Source organism: Saccoglossus kowalevskii, chromosome 13 (assembly GCF_978046115.1).
Source record: "Saccoglossus kowalevskii chromosome 13, keSacKowa6.1, whole genome shotgun sequence".
NCBI classification, from domain to species: Eukaryota; Metazoa; Hemichordata; class Enteropneusta; family Harrimaniidae; genus Saccoglossus; species Saccoglossus kowalevskii.
Window position 1 is genome coordinate 24,685,707 of NC_140653.1, and position 15,091 is coordinate 24,700,797.

At 36.4% G+C, this 15,091-nt stretch overlaps 1 protein-coding gene across 1 annotated transcript; it reads left to right on the plus strand.

Annotated features, from left to right (window-relative positions):
- The first annotated feature begins 5,096 nt into the window (after positions 1–5,096).
- LOC100373780 (heparan sulfate 2-O-sulfotransferase 1-like) lies at positions 5,097–9,704 on the plus strand. Its single transcript, XM_002736797.4, has 2 exons — positions 5,097–5,225; positions 8,032–9,704. The coding sequence occupies exon 2, from the start codon at positions 8,072–8,074 to the stop codon at positions 9,557–9,559; it is 1,488 nt and encodes a 495-aa protein (XP_002736843.2). The 5' UTR covers positions 5,097–5,225; positions 8,032–8,071; the 3' UTR covers positions 9,560–9,704.
- Positions 9,705–15,091: the final 5,387 nt, after the last annotated feature.

A 15,091-nucleotide genomic window follows, 5' to 3' on the forward strand; every position in this document is an offset into this window, starting at 1 on the left:
AAAGTAAATAACATATATACGACAAAGTTGCGCAATCACCAGTGTAACATAAAATCAAACTAACAAAACATATCGTAGGATGTATCACATTCGAATAGGAGGAAGTTGTGCTGTCTTGGTCTGTAATATATCCTCGACATGCATAAACCGAAATGTGACGTTTAGAAATAGAATATAAGCATAGTGACTATATATCTATAATCATTGAATATACCAATGTAATTTAAAACATAAATTGTGAATGTACAAAGTTACATACTTACTATCGGCACATATGTGACTGTCCTGATTACAGTATAAGTTTATACACTAGCGCATGGATACGAAGCTTGTATAATCACTTATTTTATTGTTTGATTGAAAAATGACGTCAACATCATACATAGCGACCACGTGATAGTCGGGGAATTCTCCACAATACAGCCAATTAACAGAGAGTATATCATTTCCCAAGACTCAACTGAGATCGCTTTTTACAAGCACATATTGCGTGACGTTTACGTGAATTTTAATGGGGTAGCGTGCAGCGAGTAGAAACCCACGCAGTATTTAGTCTAAATTATGGTTATTTTTTATCAGAATAAATGAATAATACTAGCCCATCGGAAGGCAGCATAGATTCGTGACACAAAGTGTTGTTATTTAATAATTAGGAAAACAAGACAACGCATTATAATTTTATTACAATACATAGAAAATGGTATTAGGTAATAGTAGTCCTTCGTAATGTATTCAAATATAATCAGTTGTTTCGGACAATTCCTCAATGGTAGATATGAAAAGAGTGGAGATCTTGGAAAATTTATCAAAACAGACGTAACAACGATGGTAATCATCGAAAACGACTAGAAATAAAATGTAATGACACTAAATTAAGACGAGTCTGTTGCTAACTTTCTGCAAAGCGCCCCCCCCCCGCCGAACCACTGTCGAACCAATGTAAAGTGTTTCGCATTTACTGCAATTAAAACAAAATTATAGCACATCAATGAAGCAGCTTATCCTACCTAGTCTTGACTGCCTCTGAAATACAATTAACAAGCAAACTAAGGTGGTATAGAATAGAACCATTGTCATCCGGGTAACCATTGTCATCCGAGTAACCTCTGTTTCTCATATGAACAAATAATCTTTGCAATTAGTATCGCATCGCCGACTCTGCTAGTCATTTTTAATATATTATTTTGATAATCCTTGCAGCTTTCAACCATTTCATATTTTCATCACTTCTCTCTCAGACAGCGTGTTATATATTAAATCACTGACCTTCTTTGTGAAAGAGATATAGGTCATAATAAAATACGACTATTAACATTAGCCTGCTATTGCATGGTAATAGTTTCGTACCTGGGCTATTAAGGAGTCCTCGCTCCTTTGACTCTAGTATTTTCAGTTCTGTCATTATAACAAATAGAAACATTATAACATGAACAAGTTTTTGGATGGTCCACTCTAATTTTCCACACTGTATATTGTGAACGAATGACGTAGTTTCTTAATCATTTTATATTCGGGTGTACATTTTGCAATCTGCTCAAAAACACCATTGATATAAAATATAATTAAATGTAGAGTTTAGTTCAGAAATTATAGATTAGTAGTGTAAGAGTGTATTTCGTACTAAAACCTCAACTAATATACACCATGTGTATGCTAAATGGATTTAAGAATTGGTAACTCAAGCTACAGATTTATATTGGCATGGTAACACATGTGAGTATTACGCTGAAACCAGTATTGGTATATTAAATGTAAGTTTGCAAAATGCTACGGATTGGTTTATTTATATGTGTGTTAACATGTTTACATGTGTGTATTTGTTAAAGCGGGGGAGTCGTCACCTGCGCATGCGTCAGATGGCCATAGCGTGTCACTGTTTACAAACAAGCGTCTACCCATGAGCCTTTGCATTTTTATCTATGTTGTTAGCCTTAATCTTCATAAAATCTACATAAAAATCTTCATTACTGAGGTAATAATTATGAGGTACTGATTCCGAATATCTTTACATTTCACAGAAAACACAATTTTAAATATTCGTTTAGGGCACCGCCATTTTGAATTACTTCAGTCTTGACAAGACTTATACATTGTAGTTTACATCATATTCGACAAGTTTTTAAAAAATATGTGACGTTTAATTGTCTAAAATGTATGCGTACAATAATTATTCACGATTCCATGTTGTACCAGGGGAGCCAATATTTTGTTATACTGGAGAAAATAGACGAAACGAATGAGTGAATAAAATCTATAAAAAACACCAACTTGAAGAATATTAGTTACTCTCAAAAATTTCGCCAAAGACTTACTTTTATATTACCGATATCGCTAGAATAAATCACGAAAACTACACAAATTAACTCCATTTTGCGAACAATTAACGATTATACAGAAAACATGTCACAGTTGGGGGTGTGGTCTATTCAGAATTTGTAAAGAACCAATCACAAGACTGGTTAAGAACCACAGCGAGTTTACGACTCTGTTAGCCTCGCCCAACTGGTAAATTACAAGGTGCCCCATTCTTACATTTAACAGAGGACGCAATTGTGATCATTTCATTTACGACGACGCCATTTTAGATTACATCACCTATGACAAACTCCATAGTTGGCAAAAAAATATGTTTTATAAGAAAAATTTGTGATGCACACCAACATTGCCCAAGGTACAAGTATATGCGATTGAGTCAAGCACGCTCAGTCTTTATGTGTTAACAGAACATTGCGATGTTCTAAGAAATTGTTAAATCTTGGTTTCATTCCCAATTGTCACCAAACTGTACGTTTTGACCATTCGTATGCACTTCTGGAACTTGTAATAATTTTCTGGAAACTGCATAGCAAATCACATATTTCCTTATTAATTGTTCAAAGATTGTGTGCATGACAGCTTTGCCCACATACAAAAAGACAGGATGATATGTACGGATATGTGTGAGTATGTTTCATGGATTAATAGGTCACTCCTTTGCTTCAATTCCAACTATATCTCTGGAAATATCTCACAATGTGTCGATTGCGTATCTGGAAATTCTAACTACTATTTCGCAAAATTTGACCAGCCTTGCTTCTACCAGATTTAAGTCAACTCCCATATTGTCCTTCACAGTGAAGGTTAATGCAGATATATTGTAAATTACAAAGAGGTAACATTACAATACATTTCCCTTCACATTCCCTTGTATTACATAACAATCTTTGAGCTGAGGCAGTTATGGTTCTACAACCATCACCAGTTCTCTTGTAGGAATTTGTATTGTATCAGTAAATAATAGGCGAGTTTTGCCTGTTGAATGATGGCAGCGCCCGCTTGCGATGTCCAAACAACTGCCTGTTTAATGATCATCTCCCTCGAAACTGTTTTGACAACGCATATAATTTTAAATTTGCTAAATATTTGCAGTTTGAAAGGAACCCTGTGACATTATATGTGCATATTTATTTAATACATGTATTTCATTCATTCTTTTTTACTTTCATTCACGAAACAATAGTATACACCTTGTGGGCGGCGTGGATTGGGGTCACATGCTGGAGGAACTTGAATATTTCCTTTGAAAAACTGTTGACATATTTAATTGTAATATGACTTTCTGATTTTGTATAACATTTATTTTTTGTACGTAAACTTTTGAACTTGCCAGTGACATTTTGTTTGAATTCAAATCAAGGCAGGATCACTAGGAACATGCCATTGCTATTGCATATGCGTAGTTGTGATTTGATGGCCACATTGTCAGTTGGATAACCATTGATGCTTGTTTGTCTGGGAGGCATTGGGGGGGTCATAAACTACGTCCTACAGAGGAGGCGGCACCGCGTCGCCCCCCCCAGTCAGACTGAAACCCTTAGCGTATTTGTGTTGATGCGACACAGTTGAAGAGGAATGCCTGTCTTGCCCTTAAAAACACAGGAAATAGCGTTTCAGTGGGTCTTGATTTCATTTTTTTTCCGGTTAGCAGATCTCACCCCCTCATGACGTAACTCGTCGCCATGATTTTTACCCGAAAAAACGATAACAAAACGCCTGAAAATCACGTAGTTTGGTAGCCATCTTGGATTTCTGGCAAATATTAATATAGTTTCGGGCATTTGTTCCTCATGAGTACTTCAACCAATCAACTTGATATTTTGTACATAGCATGTATAGCCAATATAAACTAAGTTTGATCAGTCACGTGGTTTGTCGCCATCACCCACGAGCTCGAGTCTGCCTCTTTCTCTCCTTCACGGCCGATTTACGTGTAACATAGATGCCATCATCTATATATTCAAAACGCTTCAAACTTATCGTTCGAATATATATTTTGAATATTATAATTAGTATCACCGTCACTGTTTGGTACTAAACGCTTAAACTGTAAACTATATTCATTTTCAGGTACCAAGGAAATTGCCACGATGGTTCAAAACCCACCTTATAGTCATCAGACAAGGCATTGTGATTGGTTCAAGTTGCTTTCAGCCGTAATTTGAAGCTTATACAAGTTTTATACATGTTTTTTTTTTTATAAAAACCGTACAAGTCTTAATGAAATTCAATGTAAAGCTACAAATTAATTTGAGACCATTCTGGAAACCAGGAAATACAAAATACATTCAAATGTTCGCACGGAGCCTTCGAATGATCACAACCTATAAGCAAAACCCTCGAAACAAAACAGGCCACAGAGCTAAATGAGGGGCAATAGTGCGAACAGGCCACCCAACAACCACACAATATGTGTACATTGGGCAAGGCCGCGTCATTGTTAAATAGTTAAGCAGATGAATAATGTATCACTTTACGCAAACAGGTCAAGGGGTAACTCGAAACTAATAAGTTTAATACAGACTGTGCACGGTTAGTAAAATAATAAACAATACGCCCTATACAAAATTTGAAAAATCTGTGCATTTCATCTATTCATCGACTGATGAAGTCGCTTTGGTCGCTACAGCCATTCAGCTGGAATTATTATACACTGCTTACGTGTTGTTGTAAGTCATCCACGCAGAAAAAAAATAACAGCATCTGTCGCACGAAAACATACTTTATGGGAGTAGAATAATCCAACATTAATTTGTGCACCATTTGTTGAACCATGCACGTCATCAGTAGGCCACCAGTAACATTAATTTTGTCATCTCAATTGTTCTACGTCTTCTTGCGTTTTTTATCCGTGGATTACATGGTAATAATGGAAGAAGAACTTTCGTGAACGATCTGACTTTAAATAGGTGAGTACATATCCAGGTTATAATGATCAATTTAAGTATGATGAAATACATCAAATACCTCTTTGTTAGTTGTCATCCGCTCATGTACTGATATTTCTATATTTCATCTCATAATTTGCGTAGATTCACTCATATGACAGAAAACGAAACGGATCAAATTCGGATTAGTGTTTAAAAAAAATAAGCATTCTTATACAAGAATTCGCAGGAGAGCACAATGTGGCTCACATCCCAACACGCGCCTATTGACAAATTCAATAATAGCAGCAGTTAATCACGAGGTCAAGTTATCACGCATTACTGCCACACGCATATTATTTGATTCAATTGTTCAACTCTTCTACCAAATTCATCCAAATTATATATTCGATAGACCCGTTGTTTAGTACAAACGCCTCACATGTGGCACAGTACCGGTTCGATATATGCACATTTGTATGCACTGTACGTGACGTAATTCACATAGTGACTTCTCCGCGATATCCGATTTAAATAACAGCTTATACGGTTTACTGAGCGGAGTAACAGATATACATACGTACACGAATCACACATGTTCAGATGTGATTTAGCAGAAACAGTGATATTCATTTCGTATACAATAGCCTAGCAAGGAGACCAACAAAAAAGGCGCTTCGTGATGCTAACCATTGATCACTAGATTAACATTATGTAGATACTTAACATAAGATAAAACACCGTATGTTCCCTCGCGTTACTTACCTGTGTAAAATACAACAATGCAGCCCTTCAAGATGCCGCAGTCATAACACGTTGAAGTTTATTTAAAATGATTCGATATACTAGCATTGTGTGCCTGATACGATTAATGGATGAAATAATATTCTCATGCTTATGATATAAAAGATCATAACCGCGTCGATTAAATTCAGATAATTTTTACTTCCAATCAAATCGAAATGAGGTCACACGATTGGCGCAGCACATTCTGATTCTATCAATTGCAATAAAATCGTTGGTTCTCAAAAAATGGCACAGTGACTTTTTTAATTTTCAATATCATATGGGCTCGAATAAATTGAATGAAACGAAAAAGCAAAAAATATTAAAGTACAGTGGTTATTAGCTTAGAATGAATGCAGTACATTGACTCGTATATGTGGCGAGATTGATGAAGGGACCAGCAGTCACAATGCATACAAATATTTAACGAGATCGTTGCCAGGGTACGCTTCAAAATCCTAATGAAATTAAAAACGTATTCGCGCAAGAAATCAAGGATAAAAAAACAGATAAATCCCTTAATTTGCTGCCCATCCAGCAAATTATTGAATAAATATAAATAATAACAATTTTGATGACATGGCCTATTAACTCCAAATTATAAATATAATATAAAATCTAATTTCTGACTCGAAAAATGTAAATCTTGTATACAAACATTGGCATCAGATGGCACAGTTAAAATAACCATGCCTCCAAAACAATGACTGATCGGATATGCACCGCATGTTCGCACTTATTACATGTTACTGGTGGCACGTGGCACACTTAAAAAGCGTTCATCTTGTTTTACGGTCAGTGCATTTAATTTATGCTACAACGCAGTATTTAAGTCTAATATGTTAAGGATATAGGTTCCAGCACAGATGTATGTAGAGGTTTCACACCATCGCAATAGGCGATTTCTCGTTCACTGTGAGATCTCGAGTGTCTGCTACAAAAATCAATTTATTTGTTTTTGAACCTGAATTTCCTTTTGTCAAGTTCAATGTCGAAATGCAAAGCTTCCAGAGAGGAACATATGATAGACCTACTACGGGAAAATTAACCGTCATGAAATGTGTATGGGCATATGTTATTAAAGCGCGGTGGTTGTCGCGCTATGCATGTGTGACGTTTATGTTGATTTGAAACATTGATTTTCCCACAATCCAATGCGCTCTTCAAAAGGAATTCACAAGTTTGAGGTTTGACCTGGCCGCGACTTGCACTGATTACCGCCGGTGACTATTTCGATACCTTCAACTCACCTGAAAATAACCCTGAAAGCTTGGAAACGTCTTAGTTTGTACTCGTTGACCTGCACAACAGTCAAAATCGCCATCTTTGTTTATATGAGACCCATATATCTCGCGCATGCGTAACTATGACGTTTGTTTGTCCTGTTTTAACGTTCGATTTCACGCATAACACGAGATAACGCAGTGAACGGAAATTGGTGACACTTCTTACTTATAACACATCAGTGTAGGGCTCTCCATGGATGGTTTGTAATCGGCGATAGAGGGCACACTTTACGAGGTTCTATTAGTTTGCATCAAGTTACAAGCATTTCAAATTTACACAGCAAAAACAGGAGAATTTGTTCAAAAATAGAATTCAGAGGGGGGTATAATGTGGTCTTCCAAAACGTGTCACTGACGCATGAAACAACCGCGAGATCAAATCATTACATTAATGTCACGTGCTCAGTCAGATTTTCACGTTTAAACATGTCATTCAAATTTTAAATATAATATATCTAGGAATACTACATCAACGATTATGTAAATTATGCACTGTTTGAACGTGACGTAGTAATAATAATCAAACGAGAAGTGAGTTTCACAGTGTGATGTCATCATATACATACTGCCACTGTTGATACAAGAAACGTTTGATAAAATTATGAGTTTGATTGATGTATCCATCATACTTTTAATAGTCTGAAAATATTTTGTTGACCTATCAACAATGCATTATTTTAAGTCGCATTCAATGTTCTATTCTGGAAACCTTGAAACCTCTCCTTTATCTCTCTAGAATTCCCTAACATGATTAATAATATATGTTTTAATTTTAGATAATAAGCGCACCCATTGGGCGTTGGTGGACTTATCAATATGGGTACGCGGAGAATAATGACTATGATTGCCGGGGCACTTCTTATATCCATATTTATGAATATATCCATGTTTTTCACCGTCATTCGACAAGATCAGCTGAATACGCTGAATGTCGACCCGTATAATGACACCGAGGATAAGAAACTAGAAGAATCGCAGTACAGTAATATGGTACGTAATTTTGCAAGATCCAACACTAAAGTCAGCGATCTAGTACGGTACGGGAAATCGTTCCATGACGCGACGATTACCAGAATGCGAAGTGTACTCAACTACAGGGATTGGAAATGGGACGCCAATAACCAGATTAATCAACTATATCAGCTGTTATACACTACGAAAAATAAGCACAATACTACATTGAACAAAGTGTACGATTTGTATGATCAATTCAAAGCCAACTTCTGGGCGCAAAAACCTCAAGAAATCGAACGGACGAGTTCAGTTATAAATACTGACGAAGATGTAGTTGTCAAAGAGAGATTCGTAGAAGCGATGGAGAACTTCACAATGACTGAAGTCATTGATGATGACGATGAAGACTATGACGAAGAACCACCAGTTAGTCGGAAAATAGCCAAACCAATGAAAACACTCCCAACAGTCTCTATAATGCCCGACAGCCGCACTCTGCAGTTTCCAGTGTCTATAAATCCAAATACAGGTTTTCCCATTGATATAACACAGTATTGGAACGAATCGAGGGTAGTATACAATTGCGTTGATCAATGTGGTAGTCAGTCAGTCTTAGCTGTTATCGGTATCCTATCGTTTGAACACAACTTTCGATCGATTTGGAATCGAGTCCGACGGTACAACCTGACCACAAAACGCCAAGAAGCGGCCGTTACCAACATCAATACACGGCTACCACCGTATGTATTCAACAGGCATATATATTATCTAGACTTCGATCTATTCGGAATACACAACCCTACGTACATTAACCTCATTCGCGAGCCACTTCCCCGATTTCTGTCATGGTACTATACGCATAAAATAAACGAACCAAAAGTCTCCGGAACGAGGATGTACGAACCCCTGAATACACTGTCATTCGACGAATGTGTACTCACCAATAACAAAGTGTGCAGCGAGAAAAACGCCTTTCAAGTTATTCCTTACTTTTGCGGACATTCACCGGACTGTCAATTGCCTAGTCGCTGGGCGCTTGAAATGGCTAAGAAGCATGTGGTCGAAAAATATGCTTTTGTAGGCGTGTTGGAAGATTTGGACAGCTCTCTGCGTATATTTGAAATATTGATGCCACAATTTTTTGAAAGTGCTTCAAAAGTATATAAAACCATGGTAATGGGTCTCAAGAAATACGAGTTTTATAAAACCGTGCCAACTCCCACTCCTTCCGACGCCGCGATACGCCTCATGAGCGAAAGACTGGAACTAGAGTACCAATTTTATAGTTTCGTCAGAACGCGCATGGAACTTCTGAAAAAACAGTTATTGTTATCACCAAACTTTAAGTAGTAGATATCAAGTCACTTCAGTAAGACATCGCAGTCCTTAAAGGGGCACCTTCTAGTTAAGCTTAATTTCACAACAAATTTACTTTCTGGATTAAAATAACAATGGATAACAAAAGATAGATTAACATTGTAAACAACATAAACAATAGTGTCCCATGATTCTTTGGTGCAATCCATGGGATTGAGCGGTTCCCCTTTAACTCGCCGTTATTCTGTCACGTTAGTAAGACATCACAGGCGTGTTTTTAATACATGGTATTAGCACTGGATCAAAATTTAAAGCTATAATGATGTGACAGAGTATACAAAATGTTTGTGAATCTCAAACATTGATTTTAATGATTAATTATATTTTGGTTATTTAGTAATAGTTACGGCAATAGATGTAATGTATGCAAATACAATAATAATACAAATATACCCCTTTGTTTGTGACGTCACAAGTGCTCCGCTGCAAAATGATCTACAACACGTTATGTCAAATATGATGACGTACTCCGACGTGCATACCAAATGGCAAAGCAATCCACGCATGGTATATTGAAAATGCACTGATAGAATACATTGGATATTATTAAACTAATATTCATATTTAGTCATTTAGATATGGAATATATAATAGTCTGTCTTATGTTTAATATTTCCGATAGGATACACCACACTTAAATCAAGTACCATGTAGATGAAACATCAAGAACCTCCTAAAGATGATTTTCCCGCGAAAACTTATAAGCCAGGAGCTTCCACTCTAAGGCTACAGGTGATATATAGTTAAAGTGATATAGTGATATATATTCTAAACCGTTTAGCTTCGCTGAATTTCGCGATTTTGAGTCACAAGCAGAAAATTTCGCACGTGTCGTCACAACCTCATTGATGTTTTCCTTATAAAAAATACTGTCGTGATTTTCAAATGTTCGCGAAAATGTATCTCGTGAAATTAATAACTGGTGACGGGTGGAGCTGTATCCATACGGCATACCTTTGCATAGCTGAGATAAAAATACCATTTGTCATGACTTTAGTAGAGTTAGTATTTATATTACTGCCAATATGAATATTATCAGAGGTACATTACTTGGGGTTTGCAACTACGGTGACATGATACCAAGATCCCGTCACAATCTCGCTCTCGCATAAGCGTTCCAACTCAGAAAAATGCGAATGCGCATGCCCGAGGTAACTAGGATACTGGGATGTCCAGGTGGATCAAAATAGCTGCCCACGATATGACGGATTACGAGAATTATATTTTCTGTACATTTTTGATGTATTACATTTTTCACTATGATAGTGACAAGAAAAGTTTTATTTTTTCATTACAAACCTTGAACATTGATATGTGTCATGTCAGAAGGTCGTAGCCTCAGTCTCGCTATCTACGAGAAGAGACTTGAATGGGATCTTGACATGATGTCACCATACAGTACTATGCGAGTTGCAAACCCCAAGTAATGTACCTCTGATATTATACATCTATAAAACAATCGTGTGATGGCGCTCTGGTAACCATGATTATCCTACATTGCACACTAGATGGCGCTGTTAAATGGAACGTGAGAATTCAGAACTTCTGATTTTGACGTTGGAATGAGAATATGAGAACGAACTTTAGCATGATTTAAAAAAGTAAATTACAAAGAACAGCTTTAATGAAGAGATATGTTTTATCAAGACCAAACAGAAGACACTAATCAAATATATTGATAGTTTTCACATAAAATGACCACTCTCAGAACTGAAACCTGAACTGTTCTTTAGTTCTGCAAAAGTATAACAATGTCACTCACCATATGCTCTTTTAGGTTTTTGTTATAGGATCAAGTCGATTTAGTGCTCAAACTTTGAGCTGCATAATTTGTCATCTTTGAAGTTTAACAATATGATGGTTACAGAACAAAAAGATGCTGGCCAAAGCATTTCAGAACTACGGAATTGGGACTTGTACATTATCTACATCTGGCCCCACCAAATTGAAACTTTATTATCTGTCCTTTCACCAAATTAGTTTGAACGAATGAGTCTAAAAAATGAATACCTAAAACAAACAGAACATCAGTAATCAATCATATGTGACCTTTTCAAGTTCAATTTAAATCGTCTCAGACATTCAGAGCAATGGTTTTAGGAACAAACTTTCCACAAGTCGGTCAAATAGACCATTTTCCGTTCACTACGAGAATCACGCGTTATGCGTGAAATCGAACGTAAAAACAGGACAAACAAAGGTCATAGCGTCGTAGTCGCGTCAAACATCGCGTGGGATTCGACAAACGCGAAAGTATTTCGGGGACATTTCCATGCTTAATAATGTGCTGTCCACATTTGATGATAGGCAATTTCGATTAAGTGAGGGTATTCGGAAGCAATATTCCTCTGTCGAAGATCGGCCGGTCAATGTAAGCTGCGAAATAAAGAAATTCTAGTTCAAAATCAAATCGTTCGATTTTTGCGGCAGACGTTCGACGCGCGTCTTTAATGCATCTCGCGAGATCTCGCAATTGTTCGGAAAATCACCTATTAAAAGAAAAACAAACTGCATAATGAAGATATTTCTATGTAGAACACTACTCACTAGTAGTAGTTTCACATATATACAGTTAGAGAAAATAAAATAAAATATCCACGGTCACGACACTCCTCAGTTACCGATATGGAACTCCATGTTAGCCATTGACTTTGGCGTATATGATGTTTCGATTTAGCTCACGAATACTCACAAATCATAATGCAGATCTTAATTTTTTTTAATTCATCTGCCATAATTCCAGTGTGCAAATTTTAGGAGTAAAATGACTACAACTTGGGTGGTGACTTTTAATTCAGATAGTATAGCCCTCATATGATGAAATGTCTCGGCCTCGAGTCTCAACAGTTTTTCTCAGGTAAGATTCATATACCAGAAGAATCCTCATACAAGGGATTTATCATATATATTATCGTATATCAAACTCATATCAACAAACAGAAACTGCTGAGGAGAATATTCACACCAGTATGTGTACCACATCAATGGAAGTGTATCTGAGAACTGGCAAAACACTCGAGAAAACAAAATTGGTCAAAGCATGTCCAAGAAATCAAGGACACACGAAAATAAAACCGACATAGCTATCAGTCGAATACTTTGTGAATCAAATCAGTCACCTATATGCGATAGCGTCCACCACCGACGTTTCCCGCGATCATCCTTCACAAATACAATAACAATACATGATCGACCACAAATCATAAAGATAGTGTACAGATCAACAGCAGATGCGCAAGCTTCACAGCACAGTGGGACAGGTATAACAACGGTGGCCATAGGTTTGTCACTAGTCTGAGATACACTTAAAAGTATATGAACGTATTCCTTCTAGCTATATATGGGCAATTGCAGGGGCGATTGCTGCCCAAATTGTATTTAATTCAGTCGCTGCGGGCGCACAGTGATCTCACGTCAACACGATACATCCCACAATGCAACTTTATGCGTTGACTACTCGGTTGCTGCTGATCTGCACTGGCTCGGAAGATGAATTCTGATTGGCTAAAAAAACAAAAGACCTCGGTTGACGACCGAACAGTTCAGTTGACCTCAAACCAGATAATGTGGGCTTATCAATATATATTTTTTATATTATCCCAACTTGGTAGTAAGCCACCTTGTGATTTGGGTTCAGTGTTTGGTTGTACGAATACTTGTTTATATTCGTGGTAAACCAATGAATTGTATTGTGGGTTACAAGTGAATTATTAAATTAATGCAACTTAAAGCGCGGTGGTCGTCGCGCAGCGCGTGTTCGAATTTCATGTAAATAAACAATGTATTTTACACGCGTTGTATACGTCGTCGCTATGAGTCCCATATCGAACAGGACGCGACGCGACGACTGCCGCCCTTTAAATTGTCAATATGCAGATATACTATAACTAGTATTATACATGCCGTTATTAATTACATGATCATATCAGATAATGCACTCGTACAACAAATATCAATAAAGAATTCAAAATTAAAATCTTATTCATCTGTAAAATGTCTCAACAGCAGTTGTCACATTGTGGTAACCCAAATCTCATTGGTATTTATCGACAACTTGCCTGCAAATGCTGAAGTGTCTGATTTTGACGGCAACGTTATTGATTCCACATGGAAACGTTTATTGCGAAAACAACAAACCAGACTAGTGTGTGCTTTCCCCCATAAATGATGAAATTATGCCATAAACTATAAAAATATGAATATGTATCCAACTAATGCAAAAAAATATTTCACAATCCATTCCCCCATTTGTAATACATACGTTTTGACCCCAAGAGGGCGCTATACTGACTGCAAGTGTTAAACATAAATTTTATAAATTTCGGATGATCATTGACATTTTTATTTGTGAAATAGGTAGTCCATATATCAATAACGTGACGAAGAAATCAGAATGCCTTGGACCTTCAGAAAGGGTTCAAAATGGCAAAAAAAATGCCAGAAATCTAAGATGCCAAATTATGCGACCTGTCTGAATTATTTTTTGGCTGTATGAAGAAATTCAGTATAATTATGCAGTATACAGCAAATTTCAAATTAGTAAAAATAAGGCATCAATATAAACTACTTCTAATCCAAGATGGCGCCATACCACATACTCAATCATAAATATCTTTTACAAATAATAGGCCTTTATACGTACCGGTAGATGCTGAATACCCAATTTCAGATCTATGTTTTTAGTGGTTTGAAGAAGATTTTTAAAAGTGTTTTTGCTCTTTTCCAGAATATTCAAAATGGCTGTTATGTTACATGACCATTAGTGTTTTTATTTGTATTTTTTTATTTGTGGAATAGGTAACCTATATACCAATAATGTTATCTCAAAAAAATCAAAATGCCTAGACACTCAGAATTCAAAATGGCAAAATTCATTCCAAGATGGCTGACAAGAAAGTAGAGCATAGTGTTGAAGATTTTGACTGCATACCTTCCAATGAAGGCCTACAAGCTGATAAGAATACACAAATGTTGGATTAATCATATCTGAGACTTTGATGACTAACAAATTCGTTGCAGAAAATGTAATGATAACAATACATAAGAGCTACATGCTTTGCTTGTAATCCTAATTACACGAGAAAAATTATTGACATCAGTGTTATCATATTTGATCTTTTAAGAGTGAAAACAGCTTCTGATATTGACTACTGTCACTATTGTTGTTTATATGCAATTGGTAATACATGGCAACATAGAGTATAGAAACATATAGCAGCTGCCTACCATTCCCACAATGCACTGCAATATGACTCCATCTTCATTCGTTATTGATAATGTTAGGTAATGATTTTCCATAAAGTCAAAAATTACATTTAAGCAAAAAAAAAAAACTCATATTAGGACAATATTATCTACTGTATATCATATTTATCGGGTCGAGCAGTGTTTACCACTGAAAATAGAGATGAACATTGAATGGACAAATATACCTATAGCTAATAGCAGCCTGATTATTTAGCTGCTAAAACAAGCTTGAACAAAATATTTCAAACAGAAAACACA